Below are 26,223 nucleotides of genomic sequence, written 5' to 3' on the forward strand. Positions count from 1 at the left end.
TCATAGTCATGTTTTTGTTCGGCATTGTATCAATCTTAACCTTGGAACCCCAGGTTAAGCTTGAAGGTGGGGAAGGGGGTAATAGCTATAGTTATCAAGAATGCCATGTGGCAATTGTATGTGGTGACATATGTTATTCGTACAAGAGGTAGCTTACAGAGTAAGCTTATCGGTTATTAGTCGTAGTTACTATAAATAGCTAATTGTACGGTTCGAAGAGGGGTTAATGAGAATTAGCAATTCTTTACATAAATCTCTCTCTCTCTCTCTCACTCTTTCTCTCTCTCTCTCTTGTACTGAATTGTTCTTGATCTTTCTGTAAGCTTCTAAATTGATTATGACATGAGGTTCAAACTCTTCTCCTTCTCGTTGTTTAGATGAATTTAATGTAAATTATTTTCTAATTTGTATAGAAAATATTTTCCTATAAAAAATCTTTCTTGACTACTTTTTATTTAATACAATGATACTGATTTCTTAGCTAATAAGTCCATTTGGAGAGTCATTTGAGTTTGCAAAGGCCTTCCAATTGTATGCATTTAATTATTATGATTTTGTCAAAATCGGATTTGATATGTTATACCAAACAACTTGAGGTGGTAAAAGTTAGCTAGAAGCCTAAATATGCCCCAAAAAAGTCTACTATCGCAACCTAAGTTGTTTTGCCCTTGGAAAATAAATAGAGGTGTGGCTTCAGTATTGTTACGTGTGATTCAATGCTTATGTATAATGATCGACTTTTTTACATGCACACGCTCACGCTGAAATGTTTTTTTGATTCTGGATGAAGCCAAGCCGATGATATGGAGAATTCTCTAATCCAATGACCCTACAACAAAGAAGGTTGCTTAATACACTAGCTAACTCTCGTCTTATCTTGCATAAGCAGAAATTAATTTGGCAATCAAATGCGGTGACTTGTATGGTAAAATTAGTTAGGGGCAGCTCGATGGTTGCTTGTACGAAGTTCATAATAAATCACACAAATCTAGCTTCCTAGTGTGATTATCTTGGCTTCACATTTCATTAATTACGAGTGAATCAACTTAAATTCTTATCACATGCATGACGATTTTTCTTTATTTATTGGTGAGTATTAGCAAAAGATTAATAAAATTCTCAAGGATTAATTTTTCAAATCATGCAAGGAGATAGAAAAAGATAAAGTTAGATCGATAGAGCACGAAAGCCTTTTCATTGCCCAACCTGTCACATGTCTGTTATTCATGATTCGTCACGTAGGCCCACAAATTGAACACAAAAGAGGACCATACCATGTCCATTGCTGACAGGGAGCCACATCCCACCACGTGGTTGGTGATGGATTTGCCACGTGTCACATATTCAGTGGCACAAGAGTACAGCAAAGGTACTGTGAATCTCTTGTGGGCTCCTTATAAGCGGGCCGCCTCCACCGCCCTACCCTAGCCTAAAAGTCCTTTACAGCTTTTGATAGTCATTGCCAAAACCCTAAAAAAATGATCTGAAGTCTGAACTGAATGAAACGGCACGTAGGACTTCAATCATGGTTGTAAATTGTAATGTATACAACAGCCATCCCAAAGCCATGATCGCCAGCTGCTAGTAGCGTACGAAGTTATCAGTTGAAATATTAAACATGCATGCATGAGGTAGATTTGTTCTTGGAATTGATTGTGCGACTTGGTAATCACACAGTATGTTATAGGTATCGGTGAAATTCTAGTATATGAGCATTGGAGATCACTTTACTTTATTTCCTACAAATAGAAATTCCATTCACTTATGCATTTTGCAGTCTACGAATATAATACAGAAGTTGTACTATATTAATTAATTCGGTTTGTTTTTTCTTAACTGTAACTAGTTTCAAGTTAATGTGATTAGCAAGAGTTTGGTTATTAATTTTAAGAAAATGCTAATCACATTATTCATGTATCCGTGTACAACTATCAACTGTTGATTGTTGTGAATCTTACTGCCATAATTTTCACCTTTTAGTGAAAACAACAGTAAAACTCTTCACCTTGCCTATAAGAAGTCTAGCTTGTTAACGTTAGGGTTTGATACGAAATTGAATGTTAATATGATGAATTGTGGGGAAAAGGTATCGAAATGTTGCAACATGGGTATACATCATCACATGTGTGACTGTCTTCCAATTCAGCCAAGGACACTAGGGAAAGTGGGTAAGAAAACAATTAGTTGGGTGTCGCATATGGTGATGGAACATATTTGTATATGATGGTCCGCATCAGAATTTTATTAATTTCTGAAGGAAATTGTGGCTATTGGTTATTAGGGTCCCATAATCTAAGGCCGGCCTAAGCTTGATGTTTCACAATTGGTCTACTGTTAAATGTTTGGTTATATCAAACATTTTAAAATTTTGGAGGAGACTAAAGAAGCATAATGATGAACAGAATAGCTATAAATCCAAACAAAGATGTAGATGCCTCGTATTAACTACAACGTTTTAGCATGGTTTCCGAAAGAAAAAAAAGGTCCAATTTTCCTACAACAATTGAACTGAAATAGGAGGCAAACTCCCATATATTATGAAGACGTAATACAAAATTTTAGTGTGCTCACCCTTTAATATAGATATCGTTTGTTAAAAAAAAAAATATACACAGACCATTCATATTAAAAAAACACATAAATTACTAAAGCTACGTGACAGTATTAGTGTGGCACCAGAAGATTTCTCCATAAGGTGATGGAATAGTAACATGCGCGGTAGCTTTTCTCAAGAGGCCAAACAAAAGGTAGGTAAGTAATCAAGATTTGAAAGATGCGTCTGAGTGGATATGATGGTAATATAACCCTGCAAACCCGACTGCACAAAGCACAGGATCACACACAACCAAACGAAGAATGATGGCTTGGATTGAAAAGAAAATAAAAAAATGACCTCCATTATTGACATTCGCTGCCATCCTAATATTATTATAACAGCTAATTATAGAGGTTATTTAACCCAAAAATCGATCCAATACCTTTTTTGTGGCATTATTACCAAACATGTCAATCTCTTGAATTTTGAGAGATATGAGGCGTCAAATCCCAGATTCCTCAGGTTCTCTCACCCCCACCGCCCCACTGATGTCCTCTCGTGCATCAACCATGAGGCAGTGAGGTCTATGGACTCCTCTATATAAACCATACCATTGATCATTTTTCTTCATTGCAACCATTAGTTTTAATTTGTTCTTGGCTTTCTCAGTCTTCTAAGTTTGCCTTTCTATTGATCCTCTTATTTGTTCAATTTGATCACTTTTCGATTCCCATTATGGCCACTGTTCAGGTATTCACTCAACTTCAGTTCTAGATTGGCTTATTTTACTTTAATTTGTGAGAAGTGAATTCGCACATTCATTCTGTCTCTCAATATATTCTTATTTATTTTTGTTCTTCATCAAAGAAGAATTAAGGAATTAAAATAAAAAGAGTCATGCAAGAAATTATTTCCTCAATTTGGTGAAGATCATTTCAAACTCTCTTGGAAATTTAACTAATTGACCCTTTAGTTAAGTATAAAATATTAAGTAAGAGTTTTATAAGTACGTATATATGATCATGCAGGTTGTATCAGCACAGACAGCCCTTCCTTTAGAGGACACAACTCATCACGAGGAATCAGTCAAGGCTCAAGAGATTGTTATCACACCTACTACTGAAGAACCAGCAGCTGAAGTTGCGGAGGAGCCAAAGGAAGCTGCAGAGACTGTTGTGGCATCTGAGGAAGAAGTACCTAAGGCTGAGGTCGAGGAAACCGTAGTTGAAGCTGAGGCAAAGGATGTGAAGGTACAGGAGTCCAAGGAAGTTGCAGCAGTCGAAAAAGAAGAAGAACCAACTGTGGATAAGACTACAACTGAAGAGGAAACTACTACACCTAAAAAGGTAGCACCTGAGCCAGAGCCAAAACCAGTGCTTGAGGAGGAGGCCAAGGACAAGGAGGATACTGCTGATGACTTTGCTGAGATTCTTCCGGTGGTACCAGTTACACCAGAGGCAGAATCAGCAGTTGAGGCCCCTAAAGAGGAGGTAGCAGGTAAGGAGGAAGAGAAGGCAGCTGAGGTTGAGGAGAAAGTTGGCACTGAAGCTCCAGGGGTGAAGGCTGAGTGATTTGGGGTTTGCATGAATGTGAAGGGATCATATGTCTTTAATTTAGTGGTTTAAGAAATTAAATAATGAGTAACTAAGAAAATGATCAGGTGTGTGTGGAACCTAGTTAATGCTAGCTTTCCATATACATATGGTAGACATGATGAATTGTATCGTGGTGCATGTACTTACGTTTGAACATTTGAATAATAAGATCGATCATTGTAGTACTATATATATAGCTACTACTTCCATGAAAATTGAGTCAAGTTCATTTTTCAGTACTCGATCAAGCTTTTCTTTCTGGTTGGTAGTTTCTTTTTCCTTATTTACAACAAAGGTGCATCATGGAGAGTAGCACATGATGGTCGGAAGAAATAAACTCAATTGTTGAATATTTAGGGATTTGAGGTGTACCCATGGATTCATTGGAAAGGTTAATATGAATGCCACCATTGATAATTTGTGTGAAATGCATTTTCATTTCTCAAGTAGCCATATTAACAATTGTTACGCAACACGGCTCTGTAATTTAATCCACAATTAAGAGCTTATACTGAAGTAGTGATATGTATGCTACCGATGATAATTTGTAAATTGCAATTTGCTGTCTCAAATAGTCACCTAATAGATGATATATATGTGGACAATTTCTATAATTTGATTGTTCAAGTTATTCAGGCTGATGTCAATAGTTATCGGTAGCTACTAATTAAGTATAATTGTGTTAATAACTATGCTGTTTGAAAAGCTCTTTCGACCTAGGAATACCATCGACTAGTACACCAATGATTCAATACCATTAGCTGTATAAAACCTCCCAAACACAAACCATATAAAAAGCTTGATGGGCCTTGAGAAGAAAAATGATATGAAAAGCGTGAAGAAATCTCTTAACTTTATCTTGTGCATGGAATTTTCACCCAACATTTGTCTTTTATGATCTTTGGGCTGGAATTGAGTCAATTGACAATTGATTTCCACCAAGGCTAACCTAGTGGACAGAAATGAACCAAAATTGCCAATTATTCCCTTTTATAATTATAAAGATAATGTTTAATAATTTTCAAATATAGTTTTTGTTCATCTGCAGTGATTCAATTTTTTCATTTTGGCAAACCAAATGGGCTCACAGCTCATTCAACCAACAGTGACCAAAGGAAGGGATGAAGTTTATGTTGCAGCAGTGCCTCTAAGAGCAACAAAAGGAGATGCCCAGCTGCTTACATCTGCTGCTTATTCTCTCAATCTCTGGAATTTGCTGCATTTCATGGTTATTATCAAACCCTCTTCACCACCACCTGATTGTCAGGTTCTCCTCCCTCTATTTCTCTGGATAAGGTTATTAATAATTGGCACCTTAATATTCTTCTTGATTTTCTTCGCCAAAATTTAACTCTCATGCAATTTAATTACCAAACTGATGCTTGATTGCAGAGTGTTTAAAATAGGTTAACTGAGATTAAATACTAAAATGCTAGTTTTTTTCCCTTTTTTTTTTTTATATATTTATAAATGATAGCGTTAGTTGGTTAAATAGTTAATTAGTTATTAGGATAAAAGGAATTAGTGAGGATTGAACCTGCACCATATTGCATAGGCATGCTACAGTTTCTTCGTTTTGAATACTGATTTTTTTTCCTATTTAGATTTAATACTAGTTGAGAACTTGAGAAGTCTAGCTCAAGTGTCCTAATTAGTACTTAATCTGAACAGGTTTTTTTTGGGAAAATGTCTATTAACATGGACCTGGTTTCCATATTTTGTTACCTATTCAATACAAAAGTTTCAAAATTTGAACTCTAATGTCTTTGAGTCTCTTTTTCTTCAGGCCATGGTTTTCGATTTTCAACCTAAAGATCCTGAAAACATATATGTAGCCCTTGCAGTTCTATCTGGGAAAGCAATATCCGGTGAGCCTAGCTACGTACATCATCTACTACATCTTTGATGTTGCTCAAGAAAGCATAGTTCATCGCTAATTGACATGCATTAGTAAGTTATTGAAAACATGATGCAAGCATCAATGTTCAAATAATACCTAAAATTAAAACTGGCCGATGCACCTCAAACTGGGGATTGTTCTTGTTCGTCCTCTTTGATGTTATGATACAACGTCTTGAAACACTATTTCTTCGAATCCTTGATCCTGATTTTCAGTCTCATACGTGGAACTGGTCCTTGAAATTTGTTTTTAACATACTACTACACCCGCGTTATTTGTTTTCGCCCTTGCAGTTCGCCCCGTTCTGAGTTTTTTTTTATTTCTTGCTATTTTAGACTAGCCTGTATTTTTCTTTTGGGAGTTGTTCTTACGAGGAAGTTGTCGAAACTGCCGAGAAGCAAATGCCGGTACGTTGGTTCTCCCAAAGGATCAGGTGCCATTGATATGGCACTTGAATTCAACAAAGTATGGGAAACTAATCTTAGAGTTGGCCATCATGATATGGTAATAATTTTACATCTCTGCATTGAAATAGCTTAATTATTTTGCTAAATCCGCATAAACTAGAGTTAATTGTTAATCCATAATTAAGCATTTTTGTTTGCTATGTTGTGCTGAGATTCACTTAGGTATAATTAATTATTTTATTAATTAGGATGTGTTTAGGAGATTGATATATTTATTTACTTTGAACTATTTTAAAGGCTTGGTCGAGTACCTGATCGATGAAGAACATATATTGGAGCGTTTGGAAGGAAAACAGAAACATTGAATGGGTGGTGTGCGGATTAGGGTAACTAATCTCTCCCCTATATTGTCATTTGGATTGAGTGTTTGAGCAAATATTTCTTTTTCTTCTTTTAATGTAAATATTTAAGACTTTTAATATAAATGTTTCTTTAACATTAATTTTTATCACACCCCTACTATGAGATATGCGCAAATTTACTAAGTGCAAAAAGAACGTAATATTACAATTATACAAAGCAAACTAGAATTCATACATAATACACATAAGATATGCAGCGGAAACAAAAATTACAAAGTAGCCAAATTGGTTTTGATTCGGATTATGGACAATTATAAACAGTTATAATGAGAATCAATTTTATTTTCATTCTAATTCCTGACAGTTAATAAACAGTTTAATGGGAATGCTTGAATCCGTTTCCTGCTTACCCCAATTCCTCCTTATCTCGATTCTTGCTTATCTCAATTCTTGCTTATCTTGATTCATGCTTACCTCAATTCTTAGTTACTAAACATGCCTATAAACAAACGAATGTATAAGATAAACTAGCGGTGCATAAATCGTTTGGGCAGAAGCCGCAGAACACAATAATTTGAGCCCAAAATCACTTTTGTGATACCTCAGCAGTCAAATCAATTGGGACTAACCCAAACACCCCAAGATACAGGTAAGCCCAAAAAGTGACAAAAATATCCAATTAAGCATTTTTATGACTTTTTCCCAAACCAATTGACGTTACCATCACAATCTAACAAAATATTCAGGGACATGTTTGGAAATGTCTTTAAAATAACTAGTAGCACTTTCAAATCACAAATTGTGCCCTAAAGTTCCAGCTAACCTTAACGTTCTGATTGCAAGTAGGTTTTTTTTAACATCGTAGTTGCATGTAAGTTTGTAGGGTAAAGATATGGTTGATGAGAATCATAGAATCACCAATCATTGAAGGGCTACAACACAAGTTATAACCAACCCAAATCCTTGGTGGGGTGGGTGCAACAACAGCTCACCAGCTCCAGCTGAGACATTTGCCACCATATTTTTTGGGTGAATTCATTACTTTTATCAAATTAAACAAGCATTTTCTTAGTTCTCAAAACCTTTCTGGAAAAAATAAAAAAATCGAATGCAAATTCAAATGCTTTGAACAAATGTATGGAAATTAATACCTGATTAGAATATTAATTCTGATTCAAGTTTACAGAATAGTTCTAGAGAGTAAATACAAATATAATGATGAATACAAGGATTAACAAAAACTTCAAAAGAAAATCAACAATTAACAAAATAAAACCCTAAAATTAATCTCCTATACCAACTTGAAACAAAACCCAATAACCCAAATTCTATCTTCCACCCAAATGAATAACACGGCAGCCTCCTCAAATCAAAGAACACAGTCAGCCGCAACGCCGAGCCAAAGAATTTGTATACCGCCAAATGCGAAACCCAAAACAAATCAATCTGAATTGTGCAGCAAGTAATGAATTTGACATATCTTCCACAATGTATTAATTCAAATGCTGTGCTAAAGTTGGCAATCTTCAGAAGCTCAGCCAATGCAAGCTTCCGAAAAACCAACCAAAGCGATGAATCGAATCGGACCCAGAAGCCGAAAACTCTCAGAACAGGCCGAACAAGACGGAGAAGCCGAGGACGATGAGCCAAACAATGTGAACCAAAAGCAAAGCTTGAGCAGAGTGGGGGGCGGAGCCGCCGCTACCCACCTCACAAAACCCTATTTTCGCCACCTTGACCCCAGCGCATTGGGCATCTTGGCAGCCACACCAGTAGGTCACGCCATCGACGCCGCAGACCGGGTCAGGGCGGAAGCAATTGACCGGGCACAAGGAGGCTGACCGGGTCGATCGGCCACAGGGATCGGATGGCTCGGATTCAGAGGGCAATCTGATGAGGGTGGATTCGGATACGGACTCTGGTTCTGATCGGACGGCTGGGAAGGAGCAGAGGACGATGAAGAAGGCGAAAAGAACAAGGGAAGAAATTGAAAATAGGGATTTGGGGAATTGGGTATCCATAATGTGGAGGTAAAGATTTGATCTTTGAGAAAAGAAAAGCAAAACACTAGAATTCCAGCCTTCCCTGAAGCTCTGAACCTTCCCCCAAATTCAAAGAAAGCTTCATCCTTTTTTACCCAAATTCAAGAAATCCTCCATCTTTTTTCCCAAATCGAAGCTTGTTATTTTGGGGGTTCTCTCGAATTCGACTTCACGTTTGGAATCGAATGTAAAATCGCTTTAAATTTTTTTTTTGGGGGTCGAATGGAATTGGAGAAAAAATTGGGAGAAATTGAGGAAGCCCTAATTTTGAGGTTGAAGATAGAAAGAAGGGGAAGGAAACGAGACACCTGGTTGACGCGGTAATTATTCCCTACAAGGATCAGAAATGTGGTCTGGAATTCGGACAGTGAACGTTGGAATATAGCCTAGCTGGCAAGCTGCCAGCCCTTGATCTTCCCAGCCGTTAATTTGTTCTTGTTTACCTACTTTGTTCTTTGTGTGCTTTATAGTCTCTTGATTTAGTTAAAAACAAAATTTTCAATTTTTTTTATTAATTAAAACAAGTATGCTTAATTGATAAGAACTAGGTTTCATGATTGCTTGGTGTTTTGGCATGTTAATTGCCCTTTTGATGATGAGACCAAAGAAATCGAAATTGGAAGATAATGTCATATGTGTTTAAAACAGAGATGTGTTATTGACACTTTAAAAATCTCATTCTACATTCCTCACAAGTCTATTTTTCTTTCCAAATATAAAAAATTTAGAGTGTATAATGACATTTTTGGAGTACCAATAACAATTCACCTCAAAAAATTAGACAATAATTTATTACATAGCAAACTATATATTTGAATAAATTTTCTTTTGAATTTTTTAGGGTCTATTTGGTATTCTACTTGAATCCAACTTTTCAAACTCAAAAATAATTTTCAAGTTTTAAGCCAAGTTTGGTAGGACTTCCCTCCCTCCTCCCCTCTCACTCCAAATCTATCTCTCTCTTTTTTCTTCTTTCTCTCTCCACTTTTTTTTTTTTTTTTCATTTTTTTCGTCTCTCCTCTAATCCACTCTCTTAATTCTCTCGGTTCTTTCTCTCACTCATTTTCCTTTCCATCTCGTCCGATCATCTCTCTTCTTTCTTTTTCCTTCAACCATCTCTTTCCTCTCTCCTCTTCCTCCCTCTCCTGCGACCCCCTCTTTTTAAATTTCTTTGTCTAGTTTAAGTCGTAAGATATAAAAGTTTTAAATTACAAACCAATCAAGTTTTAGAGTCTTAAAGAAAATTGTTTTCAAGAAATGTTTTTAAAAATGATAAAAAATTTCAAACAGGATACTAAACAGACCCTTACCTTTTTATGTAAGGATTTGTTTCCAATTTAATCCTTATCCTAATCGATATTGGATATTCTACCTTCTTTTCTTTGCTGAGTTGGATTTTCTAAGTAGTCCACGATTCTATTTGGATTTTTTTTTTCAAAGATTGTAATCAAATACATGACTATCAGCCCATAACAGTCACACCATCACGTAATATTACTAGTTTATATGTTTCATTGTGAATAGTCTCATATATGTGGTGTAACTTTATTGTGGTACGATCGTTTGTCTAAAAATGGGTAAGAAAGGCCAAAAATAGTTTTAACTTGATTATCCTAATTAGACTTGGTTTTAGGAGCTCACTTTTGATTATAAGACCCACTCTAGCCATACCTAGCACAAAATTGAGAAAATAAAAATGAAAGGAAACCCTGGTACTGGATCACACTGTTTTGGGGGAAGTTATACATAATTTGTAGCCCAAAACAATCATAAGGTTTATATAACTTGCATTTTAATTTGCATAACTTGGTCAAATGTTCAAATTAGGTAATTTCTAATTTCCCTATTAGGATTGGGAAAAGAAATCCCCCCTCAATTTGTATATATAGCACAGTATACCTTGAACACATGCATAATTTAATCAGTTCAAGAAAGGATGAATAATTGCAGCCTCAGTACCCCCTACCATAATAACCCTAAACCTCTTGTTAACACTAGTACTAATCGTTTTAGTGAGTTCAAGGCTGATGAGATTGAGGTCTCTGAAATCCTGCTTCATATGACCAAACTCATCTCTGAATCCAATCAGCAGATGGTGCGGGGCCATGATCATCATCAGACGGCTAAGGTTGGTGTCATAAAGCTTCATCGAGTAGATTTCGACAATGTACCAGATCTGAACCTGCCTGCTTCTCTAGAGGAGGATTAATCAGCTGCCGTTGATCACTACTCAGAATCAGCCTTAAACTGTTGTTATCGTGCTATGTTAATGTAGGGTTTTGAGTAGATGATTGTCCAATGTCCTTTATGTATGATAAGGATTAACGGATGAATAAAATGTTAATTATGTTGTTTAATGTGTCTACTCTCTCCTTTTGATCATCTTTTCCACTTGCGTATGTGAATGTTTTATGAGTATTCCAGCCTATATATCCATCACAACCCTGATTCAAATTGATTTAAACATCCCAATATGTGTAAGCTGATTAGAAGAAATTTGGATATTGCAACAAAATAAAATACAAAAAGTTTGTAATGTTCGACTCTTGTTTAATTACACGATGCACATGATTTGAATCGTTACTTTTTGGATCTAACTTTAAAGGTTAAATATGCAAGATTTCCTCTAAGTTGGGTTTAGTATGGACTAGGTGATGCAATCCTGCTCACTTTACATGATTATCGTGATGGTTAAACTAGTTCTTTTATCGAAACATTGTGTTCATCTATTAATTTAATCACATTTAGATTGCGTAATTTCTTGAAGGATAAATGATCGTCATTCAAGGAGAGCCTAAACAATAAGTTCAAGTCATGGAACCAGATTTTGAGGTAGACCAAAATGAGTAGTTTGTTCCGTATTAGGAATTAATCTAACTACAATAACAAACTAATCCATATATAATTAGATATTACAATTAAGTTTGTGCGAAGCTGGTTCTATTGAGATTCAGTGTACTATAGTGTCAAATAACTACGTTAATTATGTATGGTTATGAATTTTCTCTCTAAATTGCATGTCCAACGAATTTGTTAAAGACAAACGAATTGACCGAATACCATATGGATTATAATTGCTAACAAATTCAAACAAACAAGGAATGATCTTTAAGTAGCTTTAAGAGAATCAACATAATCTTATCTTACAGGAACATAAAAGAACAGCCGAGAAATTGAAAGACAATTCAAGGGGTTGGTATTTCTTTTTCTTTCTTGATAGTTTGAAATTTTGAATTTGCAAATGCTATATTATGTATATACAAGTAATATACGGTATATATAGTAAGCCAACTAATCAAATCTGCAGCTTGACCCATTTGGAGAAATTTTTTCAGTATACCGAGTACATGGCCCCATACACTAAATGTCAAACTATTTATATTGTGACACTTGATGTACCAGATAGTATTCTCGACACTAAAATCCGACCCATTGACTGGCCATTAGCTAGATGGGTTGCCCACTAATATATCAAATTAATGACATACATATTGCATAAGAATTCGTATTACAAGAGTTTGGTGCTAAAATATTTTTACGCTACATTTGAGGTCATGTATTCACTTCCTCTTCTCTCCCAATATAAAAGACACCGTAGCGATCAAAACACATTTACGCACATTTTGACATAATAAGAAAAATTAATTGTTAATAATCATGGACATTTTTTAAAACATACGATATTCTTTACACTAAGCGGTGAGGGAGTGCTAACACTCACAATGGGCTAGCCATAATAACTTGGTTCGAATACTAGCCTAATCGAACCTAAAACCCCTCACTCACAAGTGAAGAGAAATATCACTAGACTGTAATACTGTAACAACCACCGACATTAGTTGCAAAGGATAAAGCTAGCTAACATTATTTTATAAAAACATAGACAATATGATGAGTGACTAATTGACACATTTATGTATTTTGTAGATAACTTTCCTAAAAAATGAGGAAGATTAATATGGCCAATAAAGTGGTGTTTTGGGGTTAAATAATCACTACCACTATCACTAATCTCATAAACATAGACATAGTTGCTGAATGTGCATATACTGGCGACCTAAATAGTGAACAAAATAACAAATTTTTTTTTTGTTGAATAAAAACAAACTTTTTTATTATCCATGATCGAAAGATTTGTTTCCTAAGTTTGACCACCAAAGTGGAACTATGAGTACGTATAGACTTCATCTAGACCTACTTAGCGCGTTTACCAAAACTTTGAAAAGAGTTTTAGTGAGAGATAGCTATCTATTTCCAGACCATGAAAGAATTAGTGGGCAGGCGGCGGACCATATATTTATCTAATGGCAATTTACATGAACTGGATGAACACTGACATTAATCGAACTTTTGACCCTTCGAATTAGTCCCTGATCAGTTCCATTAGGAGCTGGTATTTTTAATTATAACTTTAACATAATTGGAGATCAATATATGATTCCGCACTAGAGATTCGAGTGTGTTCCTAAAAAGTTAAATAATATACAGAAGAAGATATATATATATATATATATATATATATATATATATATATATAATACACACACACAATTGGAAATTCATGTAACCAAAACATAGACAATTAGAAATTAATTGAAAAAGGACCTAAAGTCGTTTCCCTTTCTGGTTAAGTCAATATCAAGGACTGATAATTTTTCTAACAAGGTTTTTTTACTTTTTAATAATTGTTATTAGTTTGTAACTATAGGATTTGTCAAAGAAATGAAACTAATTGAAGTATGCAGGTTCATGAACTTCTATCACTACGGACCTAATTAATCACTTTTCCAGTCAAGCACTAACTTGTTGATTAAGTTTCTTTTCCAGAAGCGACTAGCTAAAAAGATAAAAAAAGAGAATATGGAACAAAGCATCATGGTTTTGTTTCTTTCATGAACGTAAAGCCCTGATAACTTTGGGATGTGTGTGTGTGTGTGTATATATATATAATACACACACGATTGGAAATTCATGTAACCAAAACATAGACAATTAGAAATTAATTGAAAAAGGACCTCAAGTCGTTTCCCTTTCTGTTTAAGTCAATATCAAGTGGACTGATAATTTTTCTAACAAGGTTTTTTTACTTTTTAATAATTGTAATTAGTTGGCAACTATAGGATTTGTCAAAGAAACGAAACTAATTGAAGTATGCCGGTTCATGAACTTCTATCACTATGGACCTAATTAATCACTTTTCCAGTCAAGCACTAACTTGTTGATTATGTCTCTTTTCCAGAAAGAAGCGCTAAAAAGATAAAAAAGAGAATATGTGAACAAACCAGCATGGTTTCGTTTCTTTCATGAACGTAAAGCACTGATAACTTTGGGATGTATAAAAATAACATAAAACAAAAATAAACTGTGGGCAGTAGCTAGCTAAAAGACAAGTAAATGGCAGCCATGTCCAACATCACAACGATATAAACTATGCATTAGAGTATCACTAATTAACAGAGGTTGTTTCACTATTTTATTGGAAAAACGCATAAAAACACAATTTCAATAACCTCACTAAAGGGCTCGCTATTTTAGTTTAGTGAACAATCGCTCGTTAGATTTAGCACGGAAGAGCGAGAAAATAGTGAGTCCACAAACCTTTAAATATTGTACTTGTGTTTCTCCCTTAATCTCTCTGCTCGTCCCCTTCGGTAGTCCGATTAGATGGTGGAGCGATGAGAGCTAATGACAAGTAAAACCAGATGAAGAATCATCAAGCTAGATCCACTGACTCGAGCATTGTACTTGAAGCCGCTATTCGAAAATTCCTCGCCTAGTGCCACCTAGGCACTATGTGACTGGCCACCGCCCCAATTAGTCCCTAAGCATTTGAAAATTAAGAAAGGGCGCCTAGACTTGCTTAAGCGTCCACCTAGCCCTCCTTCATGTTTGCCGAATTCCCCTTAATGGTTGAATTCTATAAGTTTTTTGTTGTTTAAGTTTTGAACAATTTCCCATGTCTTGGATAATTTATTTGGTGAGCAACAATACATGACAAGAATATAAGCAAAAAAAAAAAAAAAAGTAAAGATCCAAATAAAAAGGTTGCTAGCATTTCTCTTGTAAGTAATTATTTAGCAACAATACCAATTTATAGCTAGGTTACTAAGCATGTTGAGTACACCTGTAAACTATCTCCAACAGGTAGGAATTGACTATCAAAGTTAAATTTGCTATGCCAAATAGGGAAAACACATTAGCAGCGGAGTTAGACCCAATTAGCAAATTGAAGAATTAGCTACTGACCTTGTACTTCTTCAAGTTAACAAATTGGGTCCTGCAATATATTATTCAAAAGTATTGTTTGGTAAAAAGTTTGAAAATGAAATTTGAGCTCCACAAAATAAGTTAAAGTTAAGATATTAATATTTTATAGTGAAAGGTAAAATTTGAAAAGTTAGTTAAAGAGTAGCTAGGTTGGTGTGACAAATTTTTAAACTAGCATAAAAATGTCCAATATATGGGTTAGTAAATGATACTTTTAAAGAAAAATTTTGCTAACTCCTACAAAAATGCTCTAAAAGACTGAGTTATATTGTTATTATGATAGCCATGATATTAGACTTGTCACACAAAAAATTATAGTATTTGATTCTCTCCTACATAGTCCAAACCTGGGACCCGATTGATAGCTAGTAGACTTCCTTAGTTATGCATCATCCGTCGTGATACATGGGTGTTATATATGTATCCAAGAGAGAATATATATTTGAAGTTCAGTAGTTATCAAATGGTTGAAATTCTCTCATCATAAAATGATTGGTACCGCACCATGATCTGATTTTTGATACGATCTGTAACTCCTTTTTGTGTCTCAACTCTCAAGCTTCATATGCACACATGTGGGACCTCCTCAGCCCTCAGTTTTGTACCAAATGAACTGTAAAGGGAGTGTCAAAAATAAAAAATTCTCTCCTTTTGTATATGCTAAAAATATGTGTACAAAATCAGCACAACAGGAGGGGCTTTAATTTGTAATAATGTTATATAATTAGGCAGCTTTGTGGAAATGTTGGCCTTGATATTACATAACCCCACAAAAATAGGTAAATAAATATGTGTGAATGTGAAGTTCCTTATAAAAAGGCACACTCAGACATAAACCCTTTGTGATAAACACTAGCACTAGCAACTCCACCACCATGCCATTATCAAAAGCCACATAGAAAGTTTGGCCTCCCCAAAACCCTTTCCCTTCAATTCACCAAACTCACCAAAATCTGTTCATTAGTTTCTTATTCCATCAAGCAATTCGGCATCCGATTGGTGATTCGAGAGATGAGGAGTATGCTAACAACAATGAGGCAAAATATCCACAACATAAGGAAAAGCCCTAGAGTAGCAGATGAGAGCATGGTAAATGTTGGAGCAGGGAACCCAGCACCAGCAGGATTGCCAATTTTTCCAGCTCACCATGATCATCGTCACGTGGATCGAAGATCATCCTTGCGTATACGTTGGATTAAGGGGTTTAGTTCAGTGTTGTATAGCGTTGTACTCGTGCCATTTTCTGCAATTTCTTGCTTTTCTCAACCTCATCATGTTCATGGTGCTGATGGGGTGTGGGCATCTGGTGAGTTTTCCCAGATAACGGAGATGAATCAACTAATGGTAAGTGACAGCATGCGCTATGCCATCTTGATGTGAAAAAATGAATGTGACAATGGTTGTAGATCATCCTGTTTTTTTTGCAGCAGTACTACTTGCATGGATTGGCAAACGATCGATCGATCATGGTTACTTTTAGATGACCATCCATGTAGAAGTGTTTCCCGTAGTTTTATCAAAGATATGTTGGTGAAGTACTACATCTACATATATACATACATAAATATATAAATAAAGTATAATTCAGCGTTAATTTGTTTTATGAATAATATGGCATGGTGTGGCTGCTTAATTTGATTCTCCCTCAGTACTCTATTTAGTCATGTATGTCAAGGAGCAAAAGTAATTATATTATTGGTGATTTTGGCTTGAACCTTTTCAAATGCAACGATTGTGTTGACATTATTACTTTACCTTAATAAGTTTTAATATATATGCATAACACAATATTGTTGAAATATTTTGTTTACTAAACCATTAAAGAGATTAAGAGATAATTAAAGGCATGCACTTTGTTGTCTGTACGTTCGTACTGGTTGATTGCTGAGTGTGGAGGAGGGAATTTATTAGCTTTTAACCATTTCTTGGCTCATATAGTTCAAATTTTTTATGAGTTGAGTTATTGGTTAACATGGTATCAAAATTTTTTTTTCGGTAGAAAACATGGTATCAAATTAAACTTTGGTTGTAAAGGTGAAAAACGGAATCAAATTACCTTCAATCCCCTCTTACTTCTTTATTAATTTCAAATGATGGTGCTTATATATTTATATTCACATGGGCCTTCCACATACTTAAGGGAGAAAGTTGATATATAAAGATATAAGGTAAAGTCATTTTTTTGCGAATATAAAATACAAACGGTTTCAATCGTCGATAAGTTTTTAATATTTTTTATTCTTTAATGGATTTGTTTTCTGACGAGTACTACTTTACACTAATTGATTTAAAATGACAATTTTTTTTCTTTTTGTAAAACAAGCGATATTTTATACTAATCTACAACAAGGGGACATGAGGATTTGAACCTGAACCCAGTGGGTAGAAAGAAAAAAAAAAATCATAACCATCAAAACAATCCACCACTTGCTAAGGAATGATATATTTAACACAGAAAAACTTTGTAACATATATTGTCTATTTTCCTAACGACTTAAATTTTTGAGGTCCAATTAATAATTCATCAACATATTTTATGGAGTAATGCTCACCTAAGGTCCCCATTTTGAGGACCTATGAAGACCAACTATATACTAACCATAAGAATTATTCAATGAGATCTAGCGGCTCAAATTCTTTTACAACCTATATTTACACTCTTTTTTTAATTTTGACCCGTTTTGTTTGAAGAACCCATTTTTCTTTTACTTTCCCGATTTCTGTCATGTTTGTTTCTTTAACCAATATGAAGAAAATAAAAACACATTAAAATTCCTTGACAGCTTCGTTCATTTCTCCAGATTTGGCATAAAAACATATCCTTAACAAAAACATCTATAAACCTATTTCCAACTAAAACATCTTATGCTCTTCGTTTAATCAGCAACCCTTGAACTTCCTTCCCAACTTCATTTATTCATAAGGATTGGAGAAGCCATGTTTCAAATACAGATGCTTCTACTGCAAGAACCCAGATGATCATAATCAAATAAAACAAAATCAAATCAAATAGGCAGCCTATAAATTCATTTGTGTTCTGCAATTTATTAGGACAAAATTTCACAAGAAGGGAAAAAAAAAAAAAAAAAAAGAAGCAATCAATAAAGGATTGATGAAATACTTGCGAATCATACAAAGAAAATTGTTATTTTTGCATAACCTTTTAAAACAATATGAGTAACGAAATTATTTTAACAAGAAATGATGGAATGGTATTCCATTAATTAATCATCCCAAACAAATATAAGGGTGTCATTGTGTACATTGCTCCAGTGACTAATAAATTGATCTAGAATGAATTTGCACAATTAAACAAAAAAGAGTAAATCCTAAAAGACTACCACAAAGTACAAACACACAATCGCCACTAGTGTTGATCTGTCACAATAAACAATAGATGCAACAAAGTTATATTGGCAGTCACATTATCGCCCAATAACGAGGTCACATAAAGCCATCGCAGTTGAGCGAAATCAGATCAAATCATCGTTGATAAATGAGATCATATAACTCATTACTCAAAGCCGAACACCAATCTAGCTATCATAACAACGTACATCAAATCATCGTTGATAAATGAGACCATATAACTCATCACTCAAAGCCGAACACCAATCTAGCTATCATAACAACGCGACCACAACACTCACAAGGTGAGGTAAAAACACAACCACACTACTCTGGGAAGGGAACCATTGCTCAACTCACCTCAATGGAGAACAAGGACACTCATGCCAAAGCCACCTGCAACTTCACCGCTCTAATGAGATTCCGGTTTCCATCCGTTAAGCACCCAAGATCTAGTCGAATAAGACAACGGCGTCGCCAAATCCGATGGCACCAAGCGCCGAAGTTGCGAGATTCGAAACGCACATTGTGGTGGGGCCAGTAAAATGAAAAGCACAACAGAGAAGAGCTTCCGGATCTGTGCACTAGTCGCTGCAGGCACAAAATCAGTCGAGGAAAGTGTCACTACCATAAAAAAAATGAGCTGACGACGGTGGATCCGAACCTACCTGCAAACACAAATCCCACACCATGAAAGCAAGTACCAACTCAAAGAAGAAACCGTAAGAGGGCATGGTCGGGTATGAGACTGAAATCTATGGAAAACCTGCTCACAAAACGGTGGGAGAGAAACACAGGAGGGGGAGAAAAGTACGTGAAGGCCGAGAAAGAGTGGGTGGTGTGGGATCAGAGAGCGGATGGGAAGGGAGGGAAGAAGGTTTGGATAGGGGAGAGGGGGAAGAAAGGGAGGAGGGAAGGGTTAGGAGGATTTAGCCATAGCTAAAGGCCAGTGGCTATAGAGGTAGCAGGCTAGCCTTTTTTGCTTTCAAAGGAGAGACGGATGGCTCGGGAAGAGAGAAAACTTTTGTTTTTGATTTCCTATGATGGAGAAATTTTTAATTGTTATATGAATACAAATGGTACACTACGTGTTTTAATAGAAGTAGTGAGAAATTTTATTTTTTAAGTTATTAACTTTTTAACACACATATTCCACTATTTGTACAATGACACATGATGTACCACTCCGTCTACCGGTTACATTGAAAAATCTCTCGCTAAGATGAGGAAGGATATTGAAAAAGAAGCAATAGGTGAGATTTGTGAGGGCAAAAGAAGAACGGGCTAAATTAAGAGGGGTATGAATAAAGTGTTTTAAGTTGCGAAAGAATTTGAACCGGTAGATTTTGATCAATAAAATCTTGTGCCGAGATGGAGTTGGTCCTCATAAGGTCCTCATAATAGTTGCAATTGGTATCAGAAAATTGAAAGAAAAAAAAAAGTAAGGTGGCATGGGTTTGAAAACTCTCTATGCGTATATATTGTATTAGGACATGCAGAGAGTTTTTATCTACGAGTAAATTGTAGTAATGGTCCTTCAACTTTAATTAAATTGGAGTAATGGTCGCTCAACTTATCAAAATGTGTAGCTATAGTCATTTTCATCAATTTTGTCAAAATAAGTTATGTTGGAATAACCATTTATATAATAAGGATCCCTCAACTCATCAAAGTGTGTAATTATGGTCATTTTCGTCAACTACGTCAAAAATTTTGTCAAAACGAGTTATGTTGGAAGGACCCTTGCTACAATTGGGTTAAAGTTAAGGGACTATTTCTCCAGTTGAATTAAAGTTGAGGGACCAATGGTAATGGATTTTTAGTTGAGAGACCATAACTGCATGCTTTGATGAGTTGAGGGACCAATGGTACTGGATTTTTAATTAAGGGACCATTGCTCCAATTGAGTTAAGGTAAGGGACTATAGCTACAATTTACTCTTTTATCTACATATAAAAAAATTCACCTTAATGAAAAACTAATTGAAAGAATGAGTGATATAAGATGACTACCAATATTTCTTTAGTAAAAGAAGAACATAAAAAATGAGAATTCTTTATATTTGAACCAAGAAAAAGCATGATCCTTTGCCCAACCCATCAATTTCTGGTCCAAGATATGGGAATAAATTCCAGTCTTACATACAAGAAGCCCCACTATACCGACCCCTACAAGAAGTCCCCCAATACGGACCCTTGATGGAAACCTACCACATCATGTGTTACTTTGACAAATATTTATGCCTTTCCCATAACCTTGTTTTTCCTTGTTTTGACGATTGAGTAATGATGAGGGAACAATGTCAAATTGTGTTCAAAATCCCAAATAAGAGGGGAAGAGAGTAAGAATGTGGCTTGGTTTTTGACCATAATTAGTGGGAAACAAGGATAGAGTCAACTACCCCAACCTTTGTACGTAACTTGTATTGTGGAATTGTGGGAATTCATGTTATACTAGCTAGTGCAGTTGTGGTCACAATGCAATCCTAACAAATCATTTGATTTAAGATTTTCTTTTTCGTTATTTGATGATCAATCTATTCATTCATAGCCACACAAAAAGTCTAATTTTATGAAACATCTGTGATGAGTTTGGTGAAATTTCTTGTCGTATATCCGACATGTATATTATATTTCATACAAAAATAGGAAATGAGTGGCCAAATTTAAATTACTCCTCTTGATGAAGTACACACTGAGAATTGTATCCAAGAATAGTAGTTGTCACTGCGAATTTTGTGGTAACTTCTTTTATTAAGAGAATAAGGGGCAAAAGGATGTGCACCATTTAGATGGACGTGTGCATTAAAAAGTAATATGTTTCTTAATTCGATAGGTTACCTATACATTATTGTCAACAAAAATATTGGCTGAAGCATGGAAAAGAAAATGTTTGCACGTTTCTGGAAACGAGTAAAACTTCACTTTTTTATATGAAAAATACATTCAGTAGTTGTGTATAAGAATTGTTGATCTTTTTCATGTATGCTACTCTTTCAATAGTGTTAATGGTTAAAATCTGGTTTCACTATATGCTTGGTAGGTGGAGCTAGGTGACTAGAAACATTTTAGAAATTAAACAAATATCTCTATTGGCCAGGGTGGAGAAAATGTGCCTACAACCAAACGTAAGCACATATTTGTATAAAATCGAGAACACATGAGAATCTATTATTAGGTGGTTAGAGTGATACTTCATTATGGTGAGATAATTTGTGACATGTTAAAGTAAAATTAAAATAGTATTGATATATAAATATAAAAAAAATTCCAAAATTTTAACTACCACATATTGAATCCATCAAGAGAGAATCATAAACATAGCATTTTTTTTTGTCAATCAACTTGTTGAAAAATCAGAAAGCATATCGAGAGGAACCAATACAATGCTCAAAAAGTAACTGTCATAGAAAAATATACCATCGTTAATAATCACTAACTAGAAAACAACATGCAACGAAAGTACTTTAATTTTATCTTATCTTTTGCTTAATGAATACGATTTCGAAGTGCTATGAGCTCCAATTATCTCACCAATTGTTCACACTTTTTATACAGACTGAAAATGACATGGGGAATAAAGTAGATTATCATGGAATGATGGAAATAATTGAGTCTCGACAATGACCAATTAAGCTACATGTACCTGATGAAAAATACAATTAAATAAGCTTGTTTATTTTTGCTTGTTTTTTTAATCAAAATTTTACTTTCGACGGTGGCTGGTGGCATCAAAGATTATGATGTTGCTGCCTTTGTTGGTGACATTTTTGTCCACTTAAGGATTCTGAATTGTAAATGCACCTGCCGACACTCTGATTAGTTGGTTTTGGCTGTGCTTTAATCATGATTATGGTATGTCAGTATCAGTATCTGTGCTATATTCGATTTCAAGGCTTTAGCCAAACCAAATTCCAAAGCCAATATTTTAATTACCAAAAGTGGTGAAGGATTCTTCTGTTAATCACTAGATTTGGATTTGTATGGTACAAGCAGATGTGCATGTATTTGATGACAGTGAATCTTACATATCAAACTTACGTACATAAAAGCAAAAAGGTAAAATAATATTATGAGTTATGTTTTTCCATTTTGACTCATTAGAAGTTCTTCAATGTGGGACAAATTTTGCGAGACAGTTATGGCACGTAAGTTGCCAATCCACCCAATTATAGTGTATCAATCGACTAGCTACTCACGTCCTGCACGATTTATTTGTATTTCCAAGATTGTAAGATCCTTGATAATTTTCTCAACTGATTTTCAATCATAAAATTCTAGTATCCATTTTAATATCTTGTAAAAAAAAATATTAGATATTGTTGATGATAATGAATGATGATTTACATATACAATTACAAAAATATTAGGACAATCAGTAGTGAGTCCTGCATGATCCAAATTGGCAAATCATTATAATGTTGTTCTCAACCTCTTAGCAAGAAAATGGTAAACAAATTTTAACATCAGATCAGATACGATTGCGAATGCGACTGCGTAGATTATATCTTCCAGTATATGAAGAGACTGCATGTAAATTATCTCCAACTTCTTCTTTGAAATGGTTTGAATCCGTCAGGTGTTCAATGCCGTCTGATATGTCTTTGTCAACGAATGCAGACCAGTCAGATTCATCATCTGATTCCCAGGAAAACTGATCTGCATTTTTTCGCAAGCTTATAACCTCCTCTGTTAGGTTTTGTAGCATATCGTAGTTTAGCCTTTCATAGTCCCTGAAATTTTCAACACAGAGACATGTTAAATCCAAATCATAAAAAATCAACTGGATAATTTTAGGTTTGATGAGTTCTTTTCACGTACTTGTATTTCCAACAAGCATATAATAAGTGAAGGGCAGCATACAGCACATAAACGTTCCTAACTCCACTATCCCACCGAGTCCGTTGCTCTATTCCATTTGATGCAAATCGAAGGACTGCAAATTCGAGCAGGAATGTAAGGCATAGAACTGCAACAAAAAATGTTCACATACAAGTTAGTTCAAAATCACGAAATATATTTTAGTTAAAAATACATACGATAGATTAATGAATGATATACTTACACAAATAAAGCCAGTGTCTCACTGGGTAAGTTTGCTTTGTGCTGGTTAACATATAAATGGCAAGCATTGATATGAAATAGAAAAATACTGCTTTCATTGACCTCGATTCCACCAGCAGTGTGTCGTGCAAGGCGAATAGCCTATCCAAAGCAACAAACATGGATGCCTGCTTCTGTTCAAAAGTTTCCTGTATACATAAACATAAATTATTGTTACGTTAATCATAAAATTATGACAAAGACTGGACTAATTAGAGTGCAACAAAAAGAAATAGTAACCTGAGCTTCCAATATGGTCTTTGAATTTTCGACTAGATGGTCATGAGCTCGTTGAATCTTCTCTTGGCTTCGAAGAAGCTCTTCCTGTTTTTCACGGCCTAATGTAGCAAACTGCTGCAATATTCCCCTGCAAATTTAAAATATGTTATTAACCACATTAAAACATACAGCTTGATAATGTCTAAAATCTATTCACCAACATGGCCAGTGCATTATGCCTTACTTGCTCTCTTTTAGAGCTTGGGATTGGAATTTAGTCAGTGACTGAAGCCCGTTAAGCGCTTCAGATTGGCCATGTAGAAGTTCCTTTTGCCTTTCCAAGGAAATATCAGCTACATTCCCAATATCGTCCGCCTTGCTTTGCAACTTGCTCATCTTTGAAGACATGGCTTCTCCAACTACACCTATCTTCTTCTCTATTTCATTAGTCTCATCCTGCAAGCTGAGTATTCCTTTACCTAAAATGTGATAAGATTCATGAACCATTACCATCCCTGCTTCCAAGTTTTCCTTCATTTTGTGCTGCCCCATCTGCAATTCCAATTGGGAGGCTTCAATTTTCTTGGACTGCTCAAACACCGCCTCTGACTGCTTCACTATCTCACCAATGTGATCACTCACATTCTTGGAAGTCTGAGCCACTTGTTGTGTTTGTTCATCGATTGAAGTCAAAGAATCATGTATATCTTTCGAGCCCTCTAACAACATATCTGCCTTTTCGGCTATGTTCACTAATTTTTTCTCTGCATAATCAGATGATTTTTTCAAATCATTCACCAATTTCTCCGTCTGATGCCTGAAAATACCAGACTGCAACTGATGGCAAATGGAATTGGTTTCTAAATAGAATCCGCGGTATGTGTGAATAGCATCATTGTCCAGTTTTTCAAGGCAAGATTTCATAGGAGAGCCTACGCGACACATGGGAAAAGGGCTTCTTCCAGAATCCTTTTGAAAGCAATTGCTAAGATCCCAAGCAAATCTCTTCCTCTTATCATTGTCATCCGCGGCCATCTCTGAGCATGCTCCAAATATTCCTCTATAAGCATCATGCCAACAAGAATTAACGCCCACCAGTTTTCTTCTAGCATTGTTGACACGTTCAGTGCCTTTTTCATCATTGAGAGAATCCATGGAGAACTCGGCAACGATATCACTAGATATTTGCAGATTTTGCGGTGGATTATTGCCAGTGTTGCCAGAAGAAGAGGACCAAAACCATGACATACCAGACCTTGAGAGAGTTAGGAAGATCAAGAGGAAAAGAAGAGACTTACATTGTCCCATCTGAGCCTCTTTTCCTAGCAAAAGATATTCTTCAAATTTGTATGTAGTTCAAATATCCGGTAACCTGCATTACAAAACCCTAATAAGTACCGGAAAGAACCATAAACTATATGCTGCCAGAAGTAGAAAGGTTAGCGGATTTCAACAAAAATTGGCAGAGTTGGAAAAAATGTAATAAAAATCAATGAAATCCGTATTTAGAATGCATTGAAAGAGAAAGATAACAGGAAAAGGAAAAGCCAATGCAGAGAAAAGAAGGTGATCGTAAATTTGATTACCATAATTTTTGCGTTCAGAATTCTGTTCACATATTCACTCCAGCAGAACTAATAAGCACCACATAGCCTACTAAATGAAAAATAATCATTTCCTTCGAATTTGATAGCCCGGCAATATGTGCTTAATTATGTCGTTTTGAACTAGGCCTCTTCATCAGTTCAAATTTTTTCTTTAAATTGAAAATTGACATTCAACTAATATGATTTAGTCCTCCTAAGCAGAAACATAATCAAAGAAAAAAAAAAAAAAAACAAAACAAAACAAAGACTAATACTTTTCACCTTCTTCTACTACTCTTGTAGAATAAATTATTTAATGGCATAAAAGGAGACAGGCCAAAACCCTCAAAGGGTGAAATCAAAACAATCAAATTTCTGGGAAAAATCACACAAAACTTTGAAATCTATGCAATCGGATGATGAAAATTTAGAAGTGTATGCAAAACAGAAAACGAAAGTTCACAACTTGAGAGAGAGAGAGAGAGATGACTTACTTGAGAACGCGAAGAGGAGTCGCTCTGCTTGCGTTTTGGACTGTTGGGTTACATGCAATGGTGACTTTCAGAGAAAGAAACGTGTATGATATTTATAAGGGAGGAGATGCTGTCTTTTTGGAAACGACCCAAAATAAAATAAAATAATCAAACTGCTTGAGTCAGGAAATAGGACAAAAAAGGTCAGTTTCTGTATTGGGTCCGCTAGAGGAATGCCGCGTAGTGTTTTGATGGGTACTCCTTATTCTCCCGGGAAAACATCGCGATTTAAAGTAAAGACTTGCGATCCAAGGAAAAGCAACGGCATCAAAAAGAAAATATAAAAAATACAAATAAGTAACCTGTTGGAGTTGGGAAATATTACT

At 35.2% G+C, this 26,223-nt stretch overlaps 5 protein-coding genes and 1 long non-coding RNA gene across 11 annotated transcripts; 3 read left to right on the top strand and 3 right to left on the bottom strand.

Annotated features, from left to right (window-relative positions):
- The first annotated feature begins 2,985 nt into the window (after positions 1-2,985).
- Positions 2,986-4,346, top strand: LOC137749169 (uncharacterized). The gene is made up of 2 exons (XM_068489282.2): positions 2,986-3,286; positions 3,565-4,346. The coding sequence occupies exons 1-2, from the start codon at positions 3,272-3,274 to the stop codon at positions 4,105-4,107; spliced, it is 558 nt and encodes a 185-aa protein (XP_068345383.2). The 5' UTR covers positions 2,986-3,271; the 3' UTR covers positions 4,108-4,346.
- Positions 4,347-4,965: 619 nt separating this feature from the next.
- Positions 4,966-6,940, top strand: LOC137749172 (uncharacterized). Of its 6 annotated transcripts, none has more exons than XR_015958099.1 (4): positions 4,966-5,359; positions 5,918-5,999; positions 6,367-6,535; positions 6,736-6,940. XR_015958099.1 is itself a non-coding variant. In XM_088688390.1 (4 exons), exons 1-4 carry the CDS (start codon positions 5,210-5,212, stop codon positions 6,751-6,753), a joined length of 396 nt encoding a protein of 131 aa, XP_088544516.1. In that variant the 5' UTR covers positions 4,975-5,209; the 3' UTR covers positions 6,754-6,940. The 6 variants fall into 6 exon arrangements, 4 of the variants coding, with proteins under 4 accessions (XP_068345387.1, XP_088544516.1, XP_088544515.1 ...); XM_088688390.1 differs by having other exon boundaries at positions 4,975-5,359; positions 5,918-5,998; positions 6,389-6,535; XM_088688389.1 differs by having other exon boundaries at positions 4,988-5,398; positions 5,918-5,998; positions 6,389-6,535.
- Positions 6,941-7,938: 998 nt separating this feature from the next.
- On the bottom strand, positions 7,939-9,201 carry LOC137749171 (uncharacterized). The gene has a single exon (XM_068489284.2). The coding sequence runs from the start codon at positions 8,819-8,821 to the stop codon at positions 8,405-8,407; it is 417 nt and encodes a 138-aa protein (XP_068345385.1). The 5' UTR covers positions 8,822-9,201; the 3' UTR covers positions 7,939-8,404.
- Positions 9,202-15,916: 6,715 nt separating this feature from the next.
- LOC137749173 (uncharacterized) lies at positions 15,917-16,804 on the top strand. Its single transcript, XM_068489287.2, has one exon. The coding sequence runs from the start codon at positions 16,121-16,123 to the stop codon at positions 16,487-16,489; it is 369 nt and encodes a 122-aa protein (XP_068345388.1). The 5' UTR covers positions 15,917-16,120; the 3' UTR covers positions 16,490-16,804.
- A 743-nt stretch (positions 16,805-17,547) lies between these two features.
- LOC148689350 (uncharacterized) lies at positions 17,548-19,461 on the bottom strand. Its single transcript, XR_015958347.1, has 3 exons — positions 19,126-19,461; positions 18,818-19,048; positions 17,548-18,070 (listed from the first exon to the last, which is right to left on the bottom strand). It is a non-coding gene; the product is annotated as an uncharacterized LOC148689350 (long non-coding RNA).
- Positions 19,462-22,778: 3,317 nt separating this feature from the next.
- LOC137749166 (protein GAMETE EXPRESSED 1-like) lies at positions 22,779-25,917 on the bottom strand. Its single transcript, XM_068489278.2, has 6 exons — positions 25,859-25,917; positions 24,023-25,150; positions 23,800-23,926; positions 23,522-23,708; positions 23,278-23,425; positions 22,779-23,189 (listed from the first exon to the last, which is right to left on the bottom strand). The coding sequence occupies exons 2-6, from the start codon at positions 25,084-25,086 to the stop codon at positions 22,928-22,930; spliced, it is 1,788 nt and encodes a 595-aa protein (XP_068345379.2). The 5' UTR covers positions 25,087-25,150; positions 25,859-25,917; the 3' UTR covers positions 22,779-22,927.
- Between the last annotated feature and the right edge of the window lie 306 nt (positions 25,918-26,223).

The sequence above is a fragment of the Pyrus communis genome, chromosome 17 (genome assembly GCF_041283825.1).
Source record: "Pyrus communis isolate YQ-2024b chromosome 17, ASM4128382v1, whole genome shotgun sequence".
Lineage (NCBI taxonomy): Eukaryota > Viridiplantae > Streptophyta > Magnoliopsida > Rosales > Rosaceae > Pyrus > Pyrus communis.

Excerpts from the sequence above, each read along its gene's own strand:
- LOC137749166 (XM_068489278.2), bottom strand. The coding sequence starts at position 25,086 with ATGGGACAATGTAAGTCTCTTCTTTTCCTCTTGATCTTCCTAACTCTC. Across the intron at positions 23,709-23,799 it reads AGACCATATTGGAAGCTCAG|GAAACTTTTGAACAGAAGCA; the intron begins GTTACTATTTCT and ends TTATGTATACAG. Across the intron at positions 23,190-23,277 it reads TATGCTTGTTGGAAATACAA|GGACTATGAAAGGCTAAACT; the intron begins GTACGTGAAAAG and ends TGAAAATTTCAG.
- LOC137749172 (XM_088688389.1), top strand. The coding sequence starts at position 5,210 with ATGGGCTCACAGCTCATTCAACCAACAGTGACCAAAGGAAGGGATGAA. Across the intron at positions 5,399-5,917 it reads CACCACCACCTGATTGTCAG|GCCATGGTTTTCGATTTTCA; the intron begins GTTCTCCTCCCT and ends CTTTTTCTTCAG. Across the intron at positions 5,999-6,388 it reads TATCTGGGAAAGCAATATCC|GGAGTTGTTCTTACGAGGAA; the intron begins GGTGAGCCTAGC and ends ATTTTTCTTTTG.
- LOC137749171 (XM_068489284.2), bottom strand. The coding sequence starts at position 8,821 with ATGGATACCCAATTCCCCAAATCCCTATTTTCAATTTCTTCCCTTGTT.
- LOC137749173 (XM_068489287.2), top strand. The coding sequence starts at position 16,121 with ATGAGGAGTATGCTAACAACAATGAGGCAAAATATCCACAACATAAGG.